The sequence below is a fragment of the Oryctolagus cuniculus genome, chromosome 14 (genome assembly GCF_051225735.1).
Source record: "Oryctolagus cuniculus isolate XC-2025 breed Fujian yellow rabbit chromosome 14, ASM5122573v1, whole genome shotgun sequence".
NCBI classification, from domain to species: Eukaryota; Metazoa; Chordata; class Mammalia; order Lagomorpha; family Leporidae; genus Oryctolagus; species Oryctolagus cuniculus.
Genome location: NC_142880.1, coordinates 18,296,002 through 18,322,078, shown reverse-complemented (window position 1 = coordinate 18,322,078; position 26,077 = coordinate 18,296,002). Strand labels below are relative to the sequence as shown.

Sequence of the window (26,077 nt, the reverse complement as noted above, 5' to 3'; positions counted from 1 at the left end):
TCTGAGAGCCACAAATGAAGTGAGGTTTACGTAAGATTTGCTTAATGTAAAATCAGAAAAATAATCTAAAATCTAAGGCAGTTGAATCAGTGCAAAAACTTAACAGATAAATTATAATAATGGAAATGTAATTGCCATATGGGAGTGTGCTTTAATGTGGAGAGAAATGACTGTATCAATTTAAACAAAGTTTACTGTACTGTAGTTTTTTAAATCTCTGTTCCAAAAAGGTTTGGAAACAACTACCTGTAGCCTGTAACCATTTGTCCGGACACTCAGCCAACAGACACTGCTTAGTCACCTCACTGCTACCTGGGGCTGGGTACAGGGGACACAGTGATGAGCAAGGTGTGGTGTAACTGAGGCAGAGTTGCCAACAAATGATTGTGTTCCAATGTGGGAAGTCCTAGAGCCACATCCAGCTCAGCTGGGTGAACACTCTGCTCAGGCAGGGAGAGAGAAGGCCCCCGGAGGAAGGAGGCATAGACTGGATCCCAGAGGACTAACGGGGGCTTCCAAGGTCAACAAAAGGGTAAAGAGCTAAGGGCAGGGATGACTACTCCAGGGGAAGCAGTGTGAGTTAGGCTAAAAAAGCATGAAACAGCATGGCGTGCTTCCAGAATGCCAAGTAAATGCAAATAAATGTACGTAGGATGGAAAGGCTAAGCCAGGACATACAAAGTTAGGAGACGGCCAGCGCCGCAGCTCACTAGGCTAATCCTCTGCCTGTGGCACTGGCACTCTGGGTTCTGGTCCCAGTCAGGGTGCCGGATTCTGTCCCGGTTGCTCCTCTTCCAGTCCAACTCTCTGCTGTGGCCTGGGCAGGCAGTGGAGGATGGCCCAAGTCTTTGGGCCCTGCACCCGCATGGGAGACCAGGAGGAAGCACTTGGCTCCTGGCTTTGGATTGGCGCAGTGCCAGCTGTGGCAGCCACTTTACGGGGTGAACCAACAGAAGGAAGACCTTTCTCTCTGTCTCTCTCTCTCACTGTCTAACTCTGTAAAAAAAAAAAAAAAAAAAAGTTAGGAGACACAACAGGGAGTCTGAATATGCAAGGTTTCTTACTCCATGTAAGAAAGACTGGACTTTGTCTTGTCATCCAGATGTGAGTCATGAGAGAGTTGAGCATAGAAATGGCATTCAGTTGGCACAACTGGTGAGGAAGGCTGACTGGAGGCAGACATTCCAAGAAGGCAGACTTGTTGGCTTCTCTGTCTCGGTTACACCTCACATTGCTCATCACTGTGTCCCCTCTCCCCAGTCCCAGATAACAGAGAAATGCTTAATCAGTGTCTGCTGCAAATGACAGACAAAAGCAAGGACATTGACACTGGAAGTGGACAGAGTGGGTTGGATGCAAGAGCTATTGAGAAGTTTGAAACTGACAGTGTGAAAAGAGTGGGATGTGTGGGACTGGGGAGACTCTGGATGACTTGGGTGGCTAGCAGAGTAGTGATCCTATTAACTGGGATGCCGGCCTCTATGAGGAAGAGCAGGTTTGGAGATGATGAATCTAACTGGGTCACAGTTTGGGGGCTGTGCCACAGCAGTCTGAGCCCTGGCGTTGAGTTGTACACTGGATATGAAGGCTGGAAGTTCAAGAGAAGTCTGGGATGAAGATGCATATTTAGGAGTCATGAGTGTATAGTGTACAAGGGAAGCCAATAACTCTAGTGCAGAGGGAAACTAAGGGGAAATTTTATTGCTTACCGTGGAGGGGTGTGACTGTTTGGCACAGCAGTAAAGATACTGCTTGGACATAGGCAGGAGGGAGGGTGGGGTGGGAAGTATCACTAGATTCCTAAATTGATATATATGAAATATGTGAAAGTTGTTTACCTTAAGCAAATAAAGTAAAACAAACAAAGATGCTGCTTAGGAAGCCTGCATCCACTGCTGGGTACCTGGGGTCCGATCCCAGCTCACTGCTGATTCCAGCTCCTGGCTAATTCACTGCTGTGGAACTGCTCGTTCACCAGAAATGCTTGCTGGCTCTTCAAATTCTTATTGTCTTTCATTTTTTAAAGATTTATTTATTTACTTGAAAGTCAGAGTTACAGAGAGAGAGAGGAGAGTCAGAGAGAAAGAGAGAGAGAGAGAGAGAGAGAGGTCTTCCATCTGGTGGTTCACTCACCAATTGGCCACAACAGCCAGAGCCGCACTGATCTGAAGCTAGGAGCCAGGAGCTTCTTCCAGGTCTCCCACGTGGGTGCAGGGGCCCAAGGACTTGGACCATCTTCTACTGCTTTTCCAGGCCATAGCAGAGAGCTGGATCGGAAGAGGAGCAGCCAGGTCTCAAACTGGCGCCCATATGGGATTCCAGGTCTTCAGGCCAGTGCATTAACCCACTGCACCACAGTGCCGGCCCCCCAAGTTCTTATTTTCAAAAATAACTTTTTTTTTACATTGAAAGTATCTGTTTGCTGTATATTTAAATGATTCAAATTATTATACCCATACATTTCTAAAAATGAACTGATAGGCTTTTTTTTTTAAGATTATTTATTTATTTGCAAGAGTTACAGAGAAAGAGAGTGAGACAGAGAAAGATCTTCCATCTGCTGTTTCACTCCCTAAATGTCTGCAACAGCCAGGAACCAGGAACCTCATCAGGGTCTCCCACATGGGTGGCAGGGGCCTGACCACTTGGCCATCATCTGCTGCTTTTCCCAGTAGCACTAGCAGGGAACTGGATGGGAAGTGGAGCAGCCAGGTCGCCTGTTTGGGATGGGCGTAGCTTTACCTGCTGCACCACAACACCAGCCCTGATAGCCATTCTTGTTTATCACTGAATCACGTGTGAGTTGTAACTTTGAGGAGCTGCTGAGCTTTCTTAGCCATGGCAGAATTCTGAGACTTGCGAAGCTGACTCCCGGGAGACTCCAGCCGGCAGTCTCTGCTCTTACAGCTGGGGACTGACTGCTGTGTGGCCATTGTGCAAATGAATTCCTTGTTTGTTGTGAGGGGCGATAGACTCTACTGCAGTTGATGAGACATGAACACTGGTGTGGCACGAGAGAGAAGATAATAACCCTGAGAAAGCAGACATGCCCAGTGCCATTCATCACAGAGAGAAAACCAGAACTCAAAGGCTGAGCCAAGAGTGGCAGGGGGAAGTAGCCATGTCTTAGACCTGGGGTCTCATTGTTTATCTTGCTTTGCATGCCCCTGGCCTTGGTATATGGGCTCTTGGGACACTGGGGACTTGTCCTGGCTGTGTTCTGGAGCAGTAAGCAAAGAGACAGACAAGTGGCCACACCGGATATAGGATGTCACCTGGTTCAGGCAGCACTGTGGTGGCAGGAATGACAGCAAAAGCCTCAAGGCAGAGCCTAGGAAGCCAGAGACAGGCCTGGGAAGTCCTGCTGCCCCTTCCAAGTTGCAATCCTCCCGCCATTGTCAAGGTTAGGAAAACCTGGCTTTTATTGAATCAGAGAAGTTGCAACTGTCTTCACAATTCCCTTCCCCCTCTGAATAGCTCATTGTCTCTTGGGTTTCTGGTGAACTAGATGGACTGTCTGATACCCGGGAAACTCTAGTTCATATTTCCAACTTCACTGAGGCCATTGATTTCTGAGAGCTGCACACCACTCGGAGAGGAACATAAAGATAATTAAGGCTATTTTGTTTCTCATTTTCAGAACACTTACACTGTTCTTTTTCCACCATTTATTTTGAAGAATGTGTTGCTGAGATTGGCAAGAAATCTGAGTAGCTCAGGGATATTATAATTCATTTGAGGTCATTTGCTCTTCAAAAACAAATTATCCAGAAAACGTTGCTAATACTTGGTCATTAACTAGGTAGTTTTCTTTTTTTTTAGAGACCAAACTGTAAGTGCTGAATGTTTTAAAACATTTCTGTAGATTGAGCATTCCAAAAGGAACAGATTATATTTTAAATCTCTACATTTTGTGATTAGTATTGAAGTTGCCCCTCCCCCACCCTGACTTAATTATTTCAGAAAAGACCTTCATGATAGCCTGGAGCAGAAAGATTTGGTGGGAGCGATGGTGGAATTTTTATAGAGGAACAGACCCAGAATAATGGTGATTAAGTAATTCTTCATGGATGAAGGTTTTGAATGAACTGTTCTTGCCGGGGCTGGGAAAGCTAATTTTAGAATCTTGGGTGGAGACAGTGGCCTCTGAGGTCCCAGCTTCTCCACTGCTCCGTCCCAACAAGCCCAGACCCCAGTACCCTCAGTATCCATTTCCTTAGTGAAGAGTGATTTTTTTTAAGGCTTACATTTGCAAATTTCAAATGATTTCCATATGAGGACTTTAAAAATAGTAGGCTTTTACATTTGAACAAAGAAAAGTGTACTACCGTTAGGGAACTAAAAATGTTTAATTTGGGTGATCCTCAACTGGAATCTGAAAGTCACCTTTGTGGAAATCATGTTTATCTTTGTGTTTTTAACTATGAAAGGTGATTGGGGTTTGTTTTGTTTTGTTTTGTTTTTCTATTTTGCATTTGACTATACGCTGCATTACTAAACTGGGAATTATGGACAGAACATACTAGAATCCATGTCAAAAAATTTGAATGTTACATCTGTAAATGTACTTTTCTGAATTCTGTATGCAAAAATATGGACAAAAACTGCTGAGAATGCACTAATGGTATTTGAGAGTACTTCTAATGCAGTTGGAATTTTGAAATATAATTAGATTAAGACTGTAACTAGAATATTCTATATTCCATTGTATTTTTATCTTTGGTGAATTGTCTCTTGTACAGAATTGTCATCATTGTGAAAGTTTACATAGTACAGTGTGCACTAAAAACTTCCTGGCTGGTTTCTGATGTAATGTATGGTGTGTTTCTCTGATTTTTCAATACTAATTTGTTCTATTTCCTGATTACTTTTTTTATTTGTTTTGGCAAATATTCATAAACTACATACTATGTGCCAGCCCTAGACAATGGGGGAAAATTAGCCATGTGAACTTAAAACATGGCCATTATAAATCTGCATTCTTGTCAAATAGGACAACAATGGACAGAGAAAATAAACCCTGTAGTAAGTCTGTGTGAAGAAAAAATATAGTAGACAAGGGATATGAAGTAGGGACGTGGGGACTGGGAGAATGGTTGTTGGTTTTAAGTAGGATGACCAAGAAGGCTTTAGAGACCAAGTAGTTCTTGAATTAAGATTTGAAGGAAGCAAGGGAGAAAGCTTGAGTGTATTGGCGGAATCAAATGGCATGGCAAGTGCAAAGTCCCTGAGGTGGGCACATATCTAAGGAGTTAAACAGATTGTGGGGAGAAAAAGGGAGAGAAAAAGATGGGTGAGGCCAGAGGGAAAAGAAGGGATGCCCTATAGGGCATTGTGGATACTTTGGCTTGGGGCAGGAGGGCCACAGGAAGCCACTGAGCAGAAGCAGGTGCAATTGAGCAAGAGCGAGAGTTGATCGGATGCAAGTCAGTTGGGTCTCTCTGGCTTAGGTTTTATTGAACAGAATGAAAAGAGGCGAGGGTGGGAGCAGGGAAGCCAGTTAGAAGAGAGGGGGCCCTTTCTTAACTACAACCGCGTGGCTGCCAGAACCCGAGGCCCCGAGGGTGGTCAGATTCTGCTACTCTGCAGAGCAAACAATTGAGTAAGATTTGCTGACAGGCTGGTTTTCTAGATGGGGGATAGTAAAAAGCTGAGGTCACAGAAATTGGAGTTCAGTGTGAAAACTGCTGATGACGAAGAAATGAGCGTGGCTCTAGGAAAAAAGAAATGCAAAGGGAAAATAGAATATGTATTCCGAGAGTGAGTCCAGAGGGAGAAATCTGGAGTGGGATTCTGGAAGCAACCTTACAAACTGATACTCAGTCTCTTTTCATAAGAGACCTCCAGTTTCCTTTGTGAGTCCCCGAGCTGGTTATGGTTTGGAGGAAGGGGTTGAAATATCTTTTCTGATGATGATCCCAAAAAGTAATTATGAAAACTTACACAATGTGCAACCAGTTCCAGTATTCTTAGGCCAAGAATGAAAAAACAAAAAAAAGGAAAAGTGTGGTTTACACTGAAATTTACACACTTGGCTTGGTAAGAAAATATATAGGGTAGTCGATAGAAAAAAAGGGAAAAAACTGATAGCTCAAAGAAACCATTTCGTGGAAATCTTTACTTAGTATAGAGTTGGTCTTCTGTATATAAAGTTAATTAAAAATGAAGCTTCATGAAGAATGGGATGGGAGAGGCAGTAGGAGGTGGGATGGGAGTTGGGGTGGGAGGGTGGGTATGGGGGGAAGAACCACTATATTCCTAAAGCTGTACCTATGAAATTTGTATTCATTAAAAGCTTCCTTAAAAAAAATTTCCTACTAGGGCTGGTTTAGAAAGCAACTTACTAAAAGCAAGAGGAATTGAAATCTTCATAAATTGGCCACTGCTCTGTAAAAGTGAAAGGCATCTAAAGGAATGCAGATGCCTCTCCTCCTTGTCACTTTCCTGTCCCTCCTGCCCCCAGCCACAAAGAACCCCTGGGCCTGGATACACTGGGTTGTTTGTTTGTTTTTAATACTATTCTCAGGAGCAAGGAGGAGGTCTTCTTAGCAAAGGGTTGATTCCCTGGGTTTTGTGTAGGGAAAAGAGAGGTGATGAGGAATGTTTTGTTGTCAGAAGTAACCACTGTTTCACTGGTATCCAGGAAAGTTTCAACTTAGTGAAGAGTAATTTTTTAAGGCTTTGCTGGGAAGCACAGTGGTCAAATTGTAGCAGCTTGAGCACTAAAAGGAAACAAAGAGATTATTTCTCAGAAGATAGAGTTCTACCCCAAAGGCCATGAACTCTTGATATACATTAAATATATTGTTTGTAACAAATGCTATTGTTGCTCAACCCCACTTGTGTGAACCCCACCTGAGACTTAACAGATGATCAAAAACAGCCTTATTTTTAACAGAAGTAAGGTAGAGAGATGATGTAAAAGAGGGGGGATGTGGAAGGCACCCATTTAGTGTAGGTTTGGGGGAGCAATCAGGATGGTTAATACGAGGAGATGGATGACATCACTGAATCCAGGAAAACATGTTCAGGTCATCAAGAATCTGTAAGGGAACTTACAAAATGAGTATGGGGAAACTGCAGAACGGTCTCATTTTGCAACTGCAACATGAGAGGTCTCCCAAACACAGAATCTTGAACCAGTAGACAAGGATTTAGTAAATGTGTGCCTTGGCAACGTGGCCCTCTCCTTGTGATAAATTTTAAAGCGAGAGAACACAAGCAAATTGTAGTTAGAAGCAAAACCTAGCTTATTCCGCCCACCCCACACATCCCAGGAGTTGTAGGGGTCAGTGCAGTAAAGCATGAAGTCCCAAGGCCGGTGGCCTCGTGTGTGTGTGTGTGTGTGTGTGTGTGTGTGTGCAGGAGCTGTGGCTACCGCAGACAATTCACAACCACAGTAGATAGCAAGCACAAGTGGTTGCACCTGCCTCTTACTTGGCTTGCCCTACTTACCTGCCCAAGGCACCACTTTCAGGATTACAGGTGGCGAGTGCAGCAGCTCACAATTGGGATTGGGATTGCACTCTCTACTCTTAGTGTTGACTGCAGGGGCAGAGACCACAAGTTTGCCAGTGGACTCTCTCCGTGAAGTTAGCCGAGTAAACCACAACAGCAAATGCAGCAGAAATACATCCATCTCGGCAGTCTAGGACCACTTGGGTTGTCTCCAGCGATAAATGCTGAGCAGGAAGAGAAGAACTTTGAGGACAAAGCACTAGCCATAACATTTATGCCGGGATAAACGTTGATGCGTTTGAAATAAATAGGCATTGTGTTACCTCTTAAGACATGTGTAATAGTCATCTTCAGCAAAATAGCACTTAAAAGTTATTTTGTCTTTATATATTTAGATGCAATAAATGTTTAGAAATCCAAAGTTGCTCATTTGTTGTTACTAGCCAATACTCTGCACCCCCACTCCAAGTTATATGTTGAAAGGCCGGGAGAGCCCATAAAATTACCCAGGTGAATAATGGAAAGTCCACTTGCCTGTTGCCTGGAATGTAGTCTGACGGCATTGAGGGTGGTTTTGCCTTGGTTCACTGTCTCCTAGAGCAGAGAAAAAGACCTTCAGGTCGTGTGTTTGGGTAATGCCACACACTTTTTTTTTTTCCCATCAGAAAATCAGTAGCATTTCTGAAGGCTTTAGGAATAAGTTTCTTAAGCTCATTGAGTAGTATATGGGGTTTGTGTATCGTTTTTCTTTAAATTATACATGTCACATATATTATGTCTGTGCTCTAGTTAGTCACTGAAAAATGTGAAGTTTTTGGGAAACTGAAAATAGCAATGCAAATGACTCCTATTCTTGGCAGTGCCAATGGATTTTGTCCAGTAAGGAATATAACTCTGTAGGTCAAAATTCTATAATGAGTTGATTTTAACTTCTTACTGGTTTCCTCATTAACTAATAATTAAATGGATATTTTGACATTTAGCATTTTGACTCATGTTCCTTTTGATATTTATGGGAGTCAAGATTTTACCATTTCAGAAATTACGGTTTAAAATTATCTACCTCTATAATACCTATGTAGTATTTAAATAGAAATATATGTGTATATACATATGAATTTTTACAGAGTCCCTATATGAGTGCCAAACTGTAGTAAAACAGCACTTTTTAAGAAAAATAAATTTTAAAGTAACCTGGGAAAGCATAATGATTTTCAATATCTATTATTGTTGGAATAAGAATTCTTGTTTAATTTTGAAATGTTCTCTCAAAATTAAGCAAAAAGATGTAAATCCAGGGAAGAAAATGAAGCACTTTCATCTTCAGTTCTGGGTATTTCTGCTAAGGGAATAAATTCCATGTGAGGATTTAGGGGCAGGGAGGGGACCGCTGAGCATGTGTGCACAGCACACACCACGTGGTTCAGTGCCAGTCAGTCTCTGCCAGAGTGGATTTCAGTAAGGCATCGATCACATGTCAGTTACTTTTCAAAGACTTGTTTTTTAGAAAAGAAAACCCGTGCAGAAAACATCAAGAATCAGAATGGCAGTCGTGTTAGCCAAGATCAATCGGGGCACCTGGATCCGAGGGCTGAGCAGCATCTCCAGGTCCTCCAAGTCCATGGCCAAGCTCCTGCAGCCTCAGCTCACCTGCAGACTTGTGGAGCTGAGGGGCATCGCCCGCCGCCTGCTGAGGGAAGTGAACCTGCCCCGGCAGCCCCTGTACAACCCACAGGTACGCGAGTGTTGCGTCAGGCATGGGGTGAACTCCTTTGCTTAAAGAGGATTTGCATTTGCAAAATTGGAAAATGAAGATGCAGTATGCTTGAGCATCCTACATGTGAAATAGATAAGCTTGGGTAAGAGGAATGCATGGTGGGGCCTTAATCAATACAGTATATGACCTGGCTTAAGTAACTGAAAGATTAGGTAATATGGACTTTTTTCTTTTCTTTTTTAAAAAATATTTATTTATTTTATTTGAAAGTCACAGTTACACAGAGAGAGGAGAGGCAGAGAGAGAGAGAGAGAGAGAGAGAGAGAGAGGTCTTCCATCTGCTGGTTCACTCCCCAGATGGCGGCAATGGCTGGAGCTGCACCAATCTGAAGCCAGGAGTCAGAGCTTCCTCTGGGTCTCCCACGTGGGTGCAGGGGCCCAAGGACTTGGGCCATCTTCTACTGCTTTCCCGGGCCATAGCAGAGAGCTGGATCAGAAAAGGAGCAGCCAGGTCTTGAACCGGCACCCACATGGGATGTGGGCACTGCAGGCAGCGGCTTAACCTACTACGCCACAGCGCTGGCCCCGTGGACCTTTTTTCTACCTTATTATTATTATTTTTAAACCATTTATGTATTTATTTGAGAGGCAGAGAAAAAAGAGAGACACAGACAGAGATCTTCCATCTGCTGGTTCACTCTCCAAGGGCTAGGAACTCAATCTGGGTCTTCCACATGGACAGCAGAGGCCCAAGTACTTGAGCCATCACCTGCTGCTTCCTGGGGTGCACATCAGCAGGAAGCTGGGATTGGGAGCTAAGATTCATGCCCAGGCATCCCAATATAGGATATGGGTGTCCTAAGCCACGCCTTAGCTGCCGTCTGTGCCTACCTTACTGAACTGCATCAAATTATCCATTTCAGATACTTCAACTTAAGCCTAACCATGCAAATCACCACTTAAGTCAACCCTAAATGAAATTCCCCACGAAGCCTTAAAAGTCTCTTTCGTTCCTTTCTCCTCATGCCCTTGTTACATTTCTAAGATAGTCTTAGCTTGACACAATATATTGAGTGTATTTAACTATCAATACTTTTGGATAGACTCATCAATATCTAGGTACATTTCAAATGACATTTTCTACTTGGTTTTATCGAGGTTCCGTTAGATTAGTTAAGGACAAAGCTCTTGAAATGTTTTCAGAACCAACTTGTTTTCGTGTGCATTCGTTTTCTAAGTGTTAGGGCACAAACTCTGGGCTTTTCCATTTCTGCATCCTACATTTTCACTACAGAACGTTCAGAATCTGGCAAGTCTGGCTAACAAAACTTAGCATGAGTCCATTTAAACTGTCTTGGTGGAGAGGGAGAAAATCCGGCTTGCACTGGGTGGCGCCCCGAGCAGAGAGGTGTTAGCTTGTGTAGCCAACACAGAGCTGTTCAGATGACAGACGTCGCCGGGTGCAGGTCATCTGGATCCTGTTGCTTTCTCTCTGGGCTCTCGGTTCCACTTTCTCCATGTTGGCTCCATGCCAAGACAGGCTTTCCCCTTCTGGTCACAGCTGTTTGAGGCCCAGTGGCAGCAGGAAGGATAGGCCTTGACATGGGGGTCCCTCAGCAGAATCTGCAAACTCTTCTGTGGCAGTGCTCACCCCTCAGTGAGGGAAACTGGATGCGCCCACTTGGCCCGGGACCCCACTCCCTGCTCCAGCCCTTGGAGTGGAGTTTGGGTCCTTCTGGGACCACGGGACCTGAGAGTGAAGTGGGCAGATGGAAACGTCTGGGTGCTTGAGGGAAAGGGTGCAGAGATGTTGGCCACGGTCAACACCTACCTATTATGGAGGTGTCTCTCTTTAACCAAAGATGTCGAAGTTTCCAGAAATCTGAGAACAACATTGACTAAAGCCTCTCTTGTGATGCCTGTTGTCTGAGAAGGTAAAAACTGGTTTGTGTTGATCCCTGGATCCTCGAATGACACGCCTTGTTCCTCTTTCCTTAGACAGTGAACAGAAATACAACTGAACCACCTCACCTTCAGCTCCCACTGAGGGATCTTTGTGAATCCTATATCCTGCTGTGCTGTCCCTTTCCTTACACTGTCACACTCATAGGGGTGAAGAGACCGTGTGGGCTGCCTGCAGCCCTTGTGCGAGTGCTGGTTTGAGTTCTTGCTGCCCTGCTTCTGATTCAGCCCCTGGCTAATGTTCCTGGGAGGCCGTGGATGAAGGATCAAGTGCTTGGGTCCCTGCCACTCAGGTAGGAGACCCAGGTGGAGTTCCTAGCCTGGCCCAACCCTGACTGTTGTGAGCATTTGGTGAGAAGACCCGTAGATGGAGGATCTGTGTGTGTGTGTGTGTGTGTGTGTGTGTATAACCCTCTCTTTCAAGTAGATGAAAAAATGTAAAACATGTTTAAAAAGAGTATTCCTGAAGTTACTGTGAAACCAAGTTTAAAGTCACTGCCTGTTATGTTGGAGTGTTCCTTCTTGCTCCTCTGCTAAGGCAGAACGGTGAAGCATCTGGAATTTTCCACTACTTACAAGCTGGGGAGTTAGCTGCCAGTCTCACACACGCACACACACACACACGAGCGTCAGAGACACAGATGTTCTTTCTCGAAGCAAAGCCCTCATGCAGAGGAGTGTGTGGTGGTGCTTGATGCGACTTCATCCCCTGGGAGCTGGGTGGGTGATCGGTTGCCTCACAGGAGACTGGATGACTCAGTTTTTCCTGGGGACACTGGGCCCCCCTGCCCAGCCTCTCTCCAAAGAGAGAGGGAGATCAGTCACCGCTGGGGGTGTGGGGGAGCAGGCCTTCAGTGTGTGCCACCTGGCCGGGGAGTCCTCTCAGTCTCTCCCAGGTGGGCACAGTCTCTGGTTCCCACGGCTGTTTGCTTTCTCAGTACGTCCTTTGCTCAGAAGAGCTGCTCTGTACTGGAACGAGGGAAGTCCACTGTGCATAGTAGTCTCCCGACACTCACCGAAACTCAGTGGCAGGGAGAAGAATCTTTCAGTTGAAGTTCTATGTTTCGTTTTCTCCAGTAAGGAGAGGATATATACAATATATTATATAATATATATTATATAAGAGGCTTTATATGTGTATATATTAATATACATATATATATACGATGTATTTGTTTTTTTGTCTTGATTTTCAATGAGGTTTTTTTTTTTAAGATTTTATTTATTTGAGAGGCAGAGTTATAGCAGAGAGGGAAAGACAAGAGAGAAAGGTCTTCCATCTGCTTGTTCACTCCTCAAGTGGCTTCAATGGCTACAGCTGAGCCAATCCAAAGCCAGGAACCAGGAGCTTCTTCCTGGTCTCCCATGCAGGTGTGGAGGTCCAAGCACTTGGGCCATCTTCTACTGCTTTCCCAGGCCATAGCAGAGAGCTGGATTGGAAGAGGAGCAGCCAGCATTAGAATCAGGCACCCATATGGGATGCTGGAAGCTTAGCTTACTGTGCCCTGGGTCTCTCACATGGGTGGCAGGGGCCCAAGGACTTGGGTCATCTTCTGCTGCCATCCAGGTGCGTTATCAGGGGGCTGGATCTGAAGTGGAGCACCTGGGCTCAATCCAGAACTTGGATGTGGGATGTCAACATTGCAGGAGGTGGCTTAACCCACTGTGCCACAAGGCCAGAGCCTCTTTTACATCACATTTTAAACCAAATCTTTTAAAACAGATCTCTTTTAACATTGGAGACAGGCAGTCACACGCTGTTCAGTGATGGTGGTCTGTTCTGAGAGCTGCATGGTTAGGTAACTCTGTCATCAGAGTGCACTTACACTTGCTGGGCAGGGACCGCAGTCACTCAGGTGGACTGTCCTCGACCAAGGCGTCATTACATGGCACATGAGTTCACTTATTTGTGTATGGTCTCCATTCATTGTTTTAAAAGAAACCTTTTATTTCATCTTTTTTTTAAAGATTTATTTGTTTATTTGAAATTCAGAGTTACACACAAAGAGAAGGAGAAGCAGAGAAAGAGAGACAGAGAGAGAGGTCCTCCACCTGCTGGTTCACTCCCCAGTTGGCTGCAAGGGCCAGAGCTGTGCTGATCTGAAGCCAGGAACCAGGAGCTTCTTCCGGGTCTCCCATGCAGGTGCAGGGGCCCAAGCACTTGGGCCATCCTCTACTGCACTCCCGGGCCACAGCAGAGAGCTAGACCAGAAGTGGAGCTGCTGGACTTGAACTGGCTCCCATGTGGGTTACCAGCACTGCAGGCGGCGCCTTTACCCACTACGCACCCGCGCCGGCCCCTGTTGCAGAGTTCTTTGAGTTCTCGATATGTTTCTGGATATTAATCCTTGGTTGGATAAGTAGCTTGCAAATATTTTCTCTCATTCTGTTGCATGTCTCTTGGCTCTGTTGATTGTTCCCTAGACTGTGCAGAAGCTGCTGAGTTTACTGTAATCCCATTTGTCTAGCTTTGCTTTTGTTGCCATGCTTTTGGGGTCTTCCCCAACAGAAATCATTGTCTATACCGATATCTTGCACTGCTTCTGTCTTCTAGCAATTTCATAGTTTCAGGTTCTATGTTTAGCTCATTCCTCCATCTGGAGGGGATTTTGTATATGGTCAGAGGTAGGATTCTAATTTCATTCTTCTACATGTGTATATCCAGTTCCCCAGCACCATTTATTGAAAAGAATATCCTTTCGGGCCCGGCGCTATGGCACAGTAGGTTAATCCTCTGCCTGCGGTGTCGGCATCCCATATGGGCACTGGTTCTAGTCCCAGCTGCTCCTCTTCCAGTCCAGCTCTTTGCTGTGGCCTGGGAAAGCAGTAGAAGATGGCCCAAGTCCCTGGGCCCCTGCACCTGTGTGGGAAACTCGGAAGAAGCACCTGGCTCCTGGCTTCAGATTGGCGCAGCTCTGGCTGTTGCGGCCATTTGGGGAGTGAACCAGAGGACAGGAGACCTTTCTCTCTGACTTTCCCTCTCACTTTCTGTAACTCTACCTCTCAAATAAATAAATAAAATCTCTATAAAAAAAGAGAAAAGAATATCCTTTCTCCAACATATATTCTTGGCACTTTTATCCTTTATCCAAACTCAGTTGGCTGTATGTACGTGGATTAATTTCTGGGCTTTCTCTTCTGCTTTTATAATCTATGTGTCTGTATTTATGCCAGTACCATGCAATTTTAATTACTATAATTTTGTAGTATGCTTTAAAATCAGATGCTGTGATGCCTCCAGCTTGATTTTAATTTATTTAAGATAACTGTGGCTATTCTGGGTCTGTTGTGATTCTATGTGAATTTTAGGATTGTTGTTTCTGATTATGTTAAGTATATCATTATTTTGGTAGGGATTGCATTGAATCTATAGATTGCTTTAGGCATTATCAACATTTTTAACTATATTAATTCTTCTAGTAGGAACAAGGAATATCTTTCCATTTTTATGTCCTTGATTTATTGTGTGTGTCCTTGAAAGTTTTATAACTTTTTTTTTTTTTTTTTTTTTTTTTACAGGCAGAGTGGACAGTGAGAGAGAGAGAGACAGAGAGAAGGGTCTTCCTTTGCCTTTGGTTCACCCTCTAATGGCCGCCGCGGCCGGCGCACCGCGCTGATCCGATGGCAGGAGCCAGGTGCTTCTCCTGGTCTCCCATGGGGTGCAGGGCCCAAGCACTTGGGCCATCCTCCACTGCACTCCCGGGCCACAGCAGAGAGCTGGCCTGGAAGAGGGGCAACCGGGACAGAATCCAGCGCCCTGACCGGGACTAGAACCCCCGCAAGGCGGAGGATTAGCCTAGTGAGCCGTGGCGCCGGCCTGAAAGTTTTATAACTTTCATCATAGAGATCTTTCTGTTTGTTGGTTAAATTTAGTCCTAAATATTTAAATTTTTAGTAGCTATTGTGAATGGTATTACTTTCTTGATTTCTCTTTCAGTAGGATCATTATTAGCATGTAAAAATGCTGGGCTTTTGTTGATTTTGTACGCAGCAATTTTGCTGAATTGGTTTATCAGTACCAACAGTTTTCCAGTGGAGTGTTTAGGTTTCTCCACCTACAAAATCATGTCATCTGCAAACATGACTATTTTGATTTCCTGTTTTCCAATTTTGATGCCTTTATTTCTTTCTCTTCCATAACTGCTCTTGCTAATGCTTCCAATATAGTATTGAATAAGAGCAGTGAGAGTGGCTATCCCCATCTTGTTCTGTATCTGAGAGGAAATGCTCTCAGTGTTTCCCCACTTGCTACGACATTGGCTGTGGATTTGTCATGTATGTCCTTTATAATTTTGAGGTATGTTCCTTCTGTGCCTAATTTTTGTTGAGGGTCTTTATCATGAAGGGAAGTTGCATCTTATCAAGTGTGTTTTCTGCATCCTGTTGAGATGATCACATGGTGTTTGCTCTTCATTCTGCTGGTGTGATTTATGATGTCTACTGATTTGCGAAGGTTGAACCATCCTTGTATCCTTGGAATCATTCCCACCTAATCCTGATGCATGATCTCTTTGATACAGAGTCAGATTCAGTTTCCTACTATTTTGTTGAGAATTTTGTCTCTATATTCTCAAGGATATTGGTCTGTAGTCTTCTTTTTGTGTTGTGTCTTTGGTTTTGGTGTCAGAGTAAGGCTGACCTCATAAGAGTTTGGCAGAGTTCCATCGTTTTCAATATTTTGCAATAACGTGAAAAGCATTGGAGTTAGTTCCTCTTTAAATTGTTTGCAGAATGCAATTGTAAAGCTATCAGATCCTGGAGTTTTCTTTCATATGAAACTTTTAATTATTGCTTCAATCTCATTACTTGTTATAAATCTATTTATACTTTATGTATCATTTTAATTTAATCTTGGTAGGTTGTATGGATCCAGAAGTCTTTCACTTTTTAGAGGTTTTTCAATTTGTTAGCATATAGTTGTTCATAGTAGTTTCTTATGAACCGTTATATTTCTAGTTTCTTGGGGACCTTTGTATTTCTGTGGCATTAGTTATAATGTCTCCTTCATTTGAAGTTTTTTCTCTTTGTTAAATGTTTTCTTTGCTGAGTGTTTATCTGTGTATCTTTTCAAAAACAACTTTCCTTTTGTTGATCTTTTGTACTGATTTTTTAGTTTCAATTTCATTTATTTCTGCTCTGGTTCTTCTTATTTCTTACCTCCTGCTTATTTTGGGTTTGGTTTGTACTTGCTTTTGTAAGTCCTTGATATGTATCATTAGACTGTCTGAGATCTTTCATTTTTTTAATATTTACATGCTTATTGTTGTGAACTTCCCTCTTAATACTGCTTTTGCTATATCTATATTGTGCTTTCATTTTCTTTTTTTAATATTTATTTATTTATTTGAAAGTGAGTTACACAGAGAGAGAAGGAGAGGCAGAGAGAGAGAGAGAGACAGAGACAGAGACAGAGAGAGAGAAGTCTTTCATCTGTTGGTTCACTCCCCAAATAGCCGCAGTGGCCAGAGCTGCACTGATCCAAAGCTAGGAGCCTGGAGCTTCTTCTGGGTCTCCTACACGGGTGCAGGGGCCCAAGGACTTGGCCCATCTTCTACTGCTTTCCTAGGCCATAGCAGAGAGCTGGATGGGAAGTGGAGCAGTCGAGACTAGAACCAGCGCCCATATGGGATGCTGACACTGCAGGTGGTGTCTTTACCTGCTGCACCACAGCTCCAGCCCTGTGCTTTCATTTTCATTTGTTTCAAGAAATTATTTTGTTTTGTTTTTTAATTTCTTCAGTGATCCATTGGCCATTCAGGAACATTTTGTTCAATTTCGTGAATTTTCTTTTGTTCTTGTTGTTGATTTCTAATTTTATTCTCTTGGAGTCTAAGAAGATAGATGGTATGATTTCAATTTTTAAAAATTTACCAAGACTTGATTTGTGGTCTAATATATGGTCTATCTTAAAAAGCATGCCATGCGCAGATGAAGAGAATATCTATTCTGTAGCTGTTGGGCGAAATATTTGTAGATATCTGTTAGGTCCATTTGCTCTATGCTATTGTTCCAACCATGATGTATCTGTGTCGGTTTTCTGTCTGTATGATCTATTCATTGATGATGGTAGGTTTGAGGTTCCTCACTGTTACTGTATTGGTGTTTACCTCTCCTTTTAGATCTAATATTATTTGTCTAATAATCTTGCGTTGGGTCCATATATATTTCTGATATATCATATTGCTGAATTAATCATCTCATCAATATATAATGTCCTTCTTCATCTCTTTTTACAGTTTTTGATTTAAAGTCTGTCTTATCTGTTAAGAACATAGCTGTTGGCATTTGTGTTTGTTTCCATTTCCCTGGTATATCTTTGTCCAGCCCTTTACTCTCAGTTGATATGTTTCTTTACCTATGATCTAAGTTTCTTATAGATAGCATATAGCTGGGTCTTATGCCTCCCCCCACCAAATTTGGCCCACAATATATTTTGACTGGGAACTTTAATCAATTTACATTCAAGGTTAATATTGATAGATAAAACCAGTTTCTGTCATTTTGTTGCTTGCTTACTGATTGCTTTATATATTTGCTGCTTCTTTTTGCCTCTCTTATTTATCTTTGTGTTTTGGTAGCTTTGCACCATGATAAGGGTGGGTTCCCTTCTCTTCCCCTTTTGTACATCTGCTGTGTTAGTTTCGTGTATTGTTATGTGTTTTCATGATGGTTCTATTCTTTTTTTAAAAAAAATTATTTGTTTATTTGAAAGGCAGAGGTACAGAGAGGAGAGAGAGAGAGAGAAATCTTCAATCTACTGTTTCACTACCTAAATGGCCACAATGGCTAAGGCTGGGTCAAGCCAAAACCAAGAGTCAAGAGCTTCCAGTAAAGGGCTGGACAAGTCAGGACTCCCATGTACATTGCAGGGGCCCAGGTACTTGGGTCATCTGCTGCTGCTTTCCCAGGCACATTAGCAGGGAGCTGGATTGGAAGTGGAGCAGCTGGGACTCACACCAATAAGGGATGCCAGCGCTGCAGGTGCAGACTTCACCTGCTACACCACAGTGCCAGCTCCATGTTGCTTATCTCGAATGTAGGACTTCCTTCAGGATTTCATGTAAGGCTGGTCTGGTGGTGATGAATTGTCTCAGTTTTGATGGTCTTGGAGGTACTTTATTTATTTATTTATTTATTTTTTGACAGGCAGAGTGGACAGTGAGAGAGAGGGAGACAAAGAGAAAGGTCTTCCTTTTTTGCTGTTGGTTCACCCTCCAATGGCCGCCGCGGCCGGCGCACTGCGCTGATCCGAAGCCAGGAGCCAGGTACTTATCCTGGTCTCCCATGGGGTGCAGGGCCCAAGTACTTGGGCCATCCTCCACTGCACTCCCTGGCCACAGCAGAGAGCTGGCCTGGAAGAGGGGCAACCGGGACAGAATCCGGTGCCCCAACTGGGACTAGAACCCGGTGTGCCGGCGCAGCAAGGCAGAGGATTAGCCTAGTGAGCCGCGGCGCCGGCCTCTCCTTTACATCTAAAGCATAGCTCCAGTAGATATAATGTTCTTGGTTGGAAGTTTTTTTCTTTCAAGACTTTAAATATATCATCTCATTCTCTTCTGACCTATAGGGTTTCTGCCGGGAAGTCTACTGTTATTCAATGGGTTTTCCTTTAAATGTGATTTGATGTTATTCTCTCACTGTCTTTAGGATTCTCTCTTTGTCCTTAACTTTTCATGATTTGACTATAACATACCTTGGAAAGGTCTTTTTTGGTTGGTTTGGTTGGCATCCTTTGAGCTTTTCTTTTTTCTCTTTTTTTAATTTTTTAAAAATTGTTGACAGGTGGAGTTATAGACAGTGAGAGAGAGAGACAGAGAGTAAAGTCTTCCTTCCATTGGTTCACTCCCCAAATGGCCGCTATGGGCAGCACTGCGCCAATCCGAAGCCAGGAGCCAGGTACTTCTCCTGGTCTCCCATGCGGGTGCAGGGGCCCAAGCACTTGGGCCATTTTCTACTGCCCTCCTGGGCAGAGAGCTGGACTGGAAGAGGAGTGACCGGGATGCCAGCGCCACAGGCGGAGGATTAACCAAGTGAGCCACAGCACCCGCTCCTTTGAGCTTTCTTTATCTGGATGTCCATATCTCTTTTTAGACTTTGGAAGTTTTCAACTATTATTTCATGTTCTCAATGTCTTTTTCCATGTTTTCTTCTTCAACAATCCCTAAAATATGAATATTTGTTCACTTAATTGTAGCCCATATCTCATAGGCTTTCTTCATTCTTTTTCATTTTTTCCCCTTATAATTTTTTCTGACTGGCTTATTTCAGAAGTCTTGTCCTTGAGATCAAGAATTCTTTCTTTTGCTTGGTAAATTCTGTTACTGAAGCTCAGTTGTGTTTCTTGAAATTTCACTGATTGAACCTTTCAGCTCCAAAATTTCTGTTTGGTTCTTTTTACTTATTTATATTGTGTTGTTGAATTTCTAATCCGTATCATGCATAGTTTTCTTCATTTTCTCAAATTGTCTATATCTTCTTGCCTCCCATTGGATTTCCCTAGGATCACTATTTGAATTCTTTTTCAGGCATGTCACAGCCATTCTTCAGATCAGGGTCTCTTTCTGGAGAGCTGCTGTGTTCTTTTGGAGGTGGCATGCTTCCTTGCCTCTTGACGTTTCCTGTGACCTCATGCTGACATCTGCATATCTGCTGTAACTGTTCCTTCTCTCTGGAGTAGCTACCACTGGAGAACACTTTTTTGTGTAGCTGAAATGCAGGGTGTCAGGTAGGTAGTTGCTATGGCACTGGTTCTTGGTGAGCATAGATGTGAAAACTCTGATTTCTTCAGCCATAATCAAAGGCATTTGTTTGCAGCTATTAGTGGAGGTAGTAGTGTGACTTTGAAGTGGAGGTAGGCTTCCAAATGTTGTCTTCAGTCTCCAGGAAGTTGGGTGTCAGTCACGCTAGCATTGCCATGGCTGTGGTCCCATTCCTGGTGCTGTGGGACTGTCCCCTTTGTGTGTGTGTGTCTTTTTTTTTTTTTTTTTTTTTTGGACAGGCAGAGTGGACAGTGAGAGGGAGAGACAGAGAGAAAGGTCTTCCTTTGCCGTTCGTTCACCCTCCAATGGCCGCCGCGCCTATCCGAAGCCAGGAGCCAGGTGCTTCTCCTGGTCTCCCATGGGGTGCAGGGCCCAAGCACTTGGGCCATCCTCCACTGCCTTCCTGGCAAGAGGGGCAACCGGGACAGAATCCGGCGCCCCGACCAGGACTGGAACCCGGTGTGCCGGCGCCACAAGGCGGAGGATTAGCCTATTGAGCCGCGTCGCTGGCCGGGACTGTCCCCTTGACCACTGAGCAGTTGTGAATGATGCTGGGGCTTGTGGTACTGACAGCTGTGCCCCTGGAATTGTGTGATGAGGATAAAACCTATCCAGGATCCTGCTTGGTGGACATGGGTGGTGATGGGACTTACAGCACCCAGAGCTCTGGTCCCAGCACTGGGGTTTATGGAAGAGGCCTTGCTTGAATCCAGCAGGGTGAATACAGGTCATGTTGGGGATTGTGCACTGGCAGGTGTGGGCCTGGAGCATGGCGTGCAGGTAGGGTCTTCTCTGGGTCCTAACGGATGGGTCCCAGTGTGAGGGATGCAGTATTAATAATTGCAGTCCTGGAGCTGCAGGGCAGGAAGGGGGCCTTGTCCAGGTGCCACCTGAAAAGCACAGGTTATGCAACTGTGGGGCTACAGCAATGGAATGGAGGTAGAGTCTCCCCACGCCCACAGAGCCAGCACGTGTGTTCCCACTACTTGTAGAACCAATACCCTCAGACCCGGGTAAGATTTCCACTGCATCCTGCAGACCCTCAGACCCGGAGCTGCAGGATGCAGTGGCAATCTTACCCGGGTCTCATGTTTCACACACAGGCTGTGCTGGGGACTGTGCACTGCCAGGCTTGGGGCTGGAGCAGTGGACAGCAGATGGAGCCTTCCCCACATGCCACAGGGAGAACTCAGGTGACCGTGTGAAATATAGCTCCAAAAGTCCCGGTCTCAGAACTGCAAGACCAGAGGGTACCTTGCCCACCTTCTGTAGGTTGATCACTGGTTATGCTGGGGGTTGTGCATTAGCCTTTATGAGGCTGGGCCAGTTGTATGCAGATGGGGCCTTCCCCAGCCCCACAGGCAAGCACCTTGTTTCCTAGGACTTGTAGGACAAATAATCACAGACCTAGAACTGCAGGATGCAATTGGGATAGATCACACAGGTAAACTCAGGTGACTGTGGAATAGGGCTCCAACAGCCCCAGTCCCAGAGCTGCAGTACAAGGAGGGTACTGTGCCCAGGTCCCACGTGGTGGTCACATGTTTTATTGGGGATTGTGTGGCAGCAGGTGTAGGCTTGGAGCAGTGGATTGCAGGCAGGGCGTCCCATAGGCCCCACAGTGGAGTGCGGGGGGCCATGCAGGTGTCCAACAGTCCCAGTCTCAGAGCTGCAGGAGCCAGTGGGGTCCTCACCCAGGTATCACAGTGCATATGCCAGTGATGCCAGGCCTTATGGATTGCCTGGCACAGAGGGATGCAGACAGTGCCCTCTAGGTCCCACAGGTGCGTGTGCGTTACTCCAGGGTTGCAGCACCAACAGCCACAGTCCCAGAGGGCATGTAGAAGTGGTGCTGGGGCTTGTGCCTGGCACCCAGCACCCCATGCTAAGAGATGCAGAACGGGACTTCCTTATATCCGGTCCTCTGGGCTTGTGCCTTGGCTACTACTGGCCACAAGCCCCCAGCAGCAGAGGGGAATGTCCCTAGAATTGCATGGAGCAAGTGAGCGAGGCGCCAGGACTTGTGCGCAGTAATTCCTCTGCCGCGGGATACAAAGGGGCCTGCTTGCTGCCTTGTAATGAGCCTTGGCTCTTGTTCAGAGGGTGTCTGATAGGCGTGGGACTGCTTGCTGTCCTCTAGGATAGAATGGAGTGGACCCAGCAGCTTGGGTCCGGGGCTTTGGGGCTGGACAGAGGCTATGTGGGTTACCTTTGTGGAGCAAAGTAGTCACAGTCCGTTTCCTAGGCTGGTTTAAAGCCAGGGAAGACTATGGTTAGGGATGCTCCCCTGGTTAGGGCTGCCGGTCTGCTGTAATGATGGAGCTCACGGAGCTTTCCACTGAGTTTCCTGGCGAAAGAGCCTCACCAGGCGGGGAGCTGGGGCGGGCACTGCGGGGCGCCCTGCTGCTCCCTCTCTCTGCTGGCTTCCGGAGCCTCCGTGCCGGGACTTCCTCGCCCAAACTTTCCGCTCCTCCGTCTCCTGGAAATGCGGTTCTCCCCTGCAGGGGAGGTGCGTGCAACCCTCCCGCCCTGCCCAGGGGACACCTCCCATCTTCTTCCCTGTGTGCTGTTTTCAGGGATCGTTCCTTGAGAGGTTTGAGGGATGCCTAGTGTTTCTGACACGGGTGATTCATCTTGCGTCTGACTCCCGGCAGGTAATTTCCTCGTGCTTTAAAAAAATATTTATTTATTTATTTATGTGAAAGGCAGAGCGACTGATCGAGAAAGAGATCTTGCATCCACTGGTTCAGTGGCTGCATAACCAGAGCTGGGCCTGTCCAAAGCCAGGAGCCAGGAACTCCATCCAGGTCTCCCGCGTAGGGACAGGGACCCAAGTACTTGGGCCGTCAGCCACTGCTTTCCTAGGCATATCGGCGGGAAACTGGGTCAGAAGCAAGCCACCAGGACGCAAGCCAGCACTCCAACATGGGGTGCTGCTGTCACAGGTTGTAGCTTAGCCTGTGCCACAACAGAGGCCCCTCCTTATGTTTTATAATTTTATTTTAACTGAAACGTCTTCAGCAGACTTGATGTTGTTGCAGTGTTAAGTGGAGCTCCCTTGTGACCTGGTAGTGCTTACTGTCCTTTCTGCGGGTTCTGCTCTTGCTCCAGGGCCATCAGCAACCTGGGGCCACTCTCTGTGTGGCTTCCGCTTAGGGCTGCTGCTTTAGCCTGCTGGGTAAGTTCAGGTCCCTTTACCAGCTGCAATCTTTTTTTAAGATTTATTTATTATTTGAAAGTCATATTTACATAGAAAGAGGAGAGGCGGGGGCGGGGGAGTCTTCCATCCAATGGTTCACTCCCCATTGGCTGCGACAGCCGGAGCTGTGTGGATCCAAAGCCAGGAGCCAGGAGCTTCTTCCAGGTCTCCCACGTGGGTGCAGGGGCCCAAGGACTTGGACCATCTTCTACTGCTTTCCCAGGCCACAGCAGAGAGCTGGATGGGAACTGGAACAGCCGGGTCTTGAACCAGCACCCATATGGGATACTGTCTTCAGGCCAGGGAGTTAACCCATTATACCACAGCGCCGGCCACAGCTGCAATCCTGAGAGCTAATCTCTCCTGGGAGAATCCCAGCCTCCAGGGGAGTCCAGCCCCCCTACCTTCTCCCTGCATGGATGGCTGCAGCTGGTGGAGACCCAGGCCACTGGAGTTGTAGCTCTGCCTCAGCCTGCAGTGCCAGCATCCCATGTGGGCACCAGTTTGAGTCCCAGCTGCTCCACTTCCCATCCAACTCTCTGCTATGGCCTGGGAAAAGCAGCCAAAGATGGCCCAAGTGCCTGGGCCCCCTGCTACCCACTTGGAAGACCTGCAAGAAGCTCATGGCTCCTGGATTCGGCATGGCCCAGACCTGGCCATTGTGGTCATTTGGGGAGTGAACCAGTGAATGGAATCTCTCTCTCTCTCTCTCTCTCTGTCTCCGTCTCCCTCTCTCTAAAGCTCTGCCTTTGAAATAAATAAATGAATCTTTTTTAAAAAAGAGACTTGGGCCTGGAACCTCAACCCAGGTCAATGGGCTGGCCCGCAGTTGGCGCGTGCCCTGGTGCCACAGCCGCGAGAAGAGGCTTCTGAGAACACATTCCGGCTCATGGGCTGCGTGTGTCAAGGCGGAGTCCGCGCGTGGGGGAAGTGGAAGGCGTGAAAGCCAGCCTGGCTGTGGGCAGTCTGCTGGATGTGATTGTGGCTGCGTGGAGGGTACCACTTTACCCAAGCTTAGCTGTGGGGGCGCTCAGTGGCCTGGCCGGCTTGTCTGAAGGCATGAAGCAGCTTGGCCTGTTCCCAAGCTCCTCGTGGTGTGCTGTGTCTTGTCACTGATGTGCGGGTGATGAATGTTGGAATGACGCATTTATACCTGGAGCACTGTAAGTCTCTCATGTCATATTACAAGAGCGTCGTAATTCCAGTGTATTCTCTCTTGGCTGCGAGTAGCAGGGAGACAGATTAGGTCGTGCAGGAACCCGGAAACAGGGGGGCCCTTGCAGGACCGGCCATTCGGCCTGTGACCTGGTGTGGTCCCCTTGGGAGACTCAGGGAACCGAGGCTGGCCTGGGGGCTCTCTGGACAAGGCCGCTTTTCTGCTTGCACACTCAGCTCTCGAGCGGCTCCCGTGTGTCTGAGCACGTGGGAAATGTGCCAAGCATGAGCTACCCAGAACCTGATCCACACCAGTGACCTACAGAGACCGCAGCAACGCACGCGCGTAGGAGCAGGGGGCACAGCAGAGCCCCCTGCCGGCCGTCTTGCTGCCGGAGACACTGCTGTGCAGCTGCTGAGTCAGGCGACTCCGCAGAGCCCTGGGGCCTGTATGGGGGCTGAGGCCGCAGCGGTGGGAGAATGGGGGATGCTAGAAGAGGCCTCTGCCATGGAAAGCGAGTCGGGGGGTGGGGGTGGGGTGGGATTTCCTGACGGTCTCTGACACCCCCGGCCCAGTGCTCCCGGTCTGGTGCCTGTGCCCGCCCGGCTGGGTGCAGCCTGCAGCTGCCCTCACCGCCCTGACCTAGATAATGGGCTTCGGTGCTGGCCCCAGCCAAGACTCGCCGGCTTCTAGACAGAGATGTTGATGTTGGCAGGCCGCACGAGGCCATCGGCTCAGCGGCTCCAATGCGGATGACACAATCATCCCTGCATCGGCATCGGACATGGCTGCTTTGCCTCTGCGTAGGCACCGTGGCGTGGTTTAGGGCGAGAGACCCAAGTGAGGGAAGCCCCCAGCCTCTCAAAGGCCCAGGGCCCTGGGTGGATCCCAGTGAGCGTGGACTCTGTCCATGGGGTAAAGACGAAAGTCAGCCAAGTTTCTTCCTCGCGGCCAACCCTCCCGCGGAGAGTCTGTTGGAGGTTTCATCTGCAAGCCTCACAGATATCAGGAGCTTCCGTGAGCCCTTGTGGGGCTGGCTCAGGGTTGACTGGGCTGCTGCCATCCAGGCCTGGGAGAAGAGGACAGTTCCTAGAAAGCGGAAGTGCTGGGCTCTGAAGGCGGGCTTCTCCAGTGTGGCTAAGAGATGGGGACCACCCCTCTCAAGGCTTTCTCAAGAACGCCCCCTTGGGATGTCAACACAGGGGTTTGGGCCGCGTCCTCCTGAGTACAGACAGCGTTGTGGAGGTCTTGCGGATGCGCCTGTGTGGGAGCAGCCGGTCTCCTGCCGTGGTTCTTGCTGAATCAGGGAGCAAGAGTTTCCTCTCCGACTGTGCTGGTGCCCTTCCCTGCTCAAGGTGGCTGTGGACAGCCTGCACCAACGTGGTCCCCTAGTTCTCCAGCCTCCAGGTCCAGCACCCGCCGGTTTGCCTAATTTCATTTGTGCAAGAACGTTCCACATAACGTTTGTGGAAAATGGAATTCACAGATGTTTAGTTTGGTGCAAAACAATTTTTGAAATCCATGCATATCTTTTCTTAATATACATTTTCCACGATTATACATAGATTTCCGAGTTTGCGCCAAAATAAATTGATAATTTAACTCCATCTTCCACCAGTGTTTTGCAGTGCCCTTGTGTAAGCAGATCTTTATTTTCTGAACTGTTTGTAGTTGGCTTTTGGGGAGATTTATTTTATTATTAGTGAAAAAAGACGAACATAGATACTTCCTTATGAGATGAGGCAGTCAAAAATTGTGTGGAAGTTTAGCTAAAAGTTGAAATGTTTTTAATCTTCAAAGATCCATGTTTTACAAGTTAACATTAC

At 46.4% G+C, this 26,077-nt stretch overlaps 1 protein-coding gene across 7 annotated transcripts in view; it reads left to right on the top strand.

Annotated features, from left to right (window-relative positions):
• SPATA9 (spermatogenesis associated 9) overlaps nucleotides 1-26,077 on the top strand; it is a 70,524-nt gene that overhangs the window by 37,702 nt on the left and 6,745 nt on the right. For 4 of the 7 annotated variants that reach the window (XM_089313041.1, XM_051854013.3, XM_089313044.1 and 1 more), the window contains one exon: nucleotides 8,966-9,193. The exons of 1 other annotated variant lie outside the window; for it this stretch is intronic. In XM_089313041.1, the coding sequence (XP_089169167.1) occupies nucleotides 8,966-9,193 (228 nt within the window). Of the gene's footprint in view, nucleotides 1-8,952; nucleotides 9,194-26,077 lie in introns of all 7 variants that reach the window. 2 more of the 7 variants (XM_089313043.1, XM_089313042.1) reach the window with 1 other exon arrangement.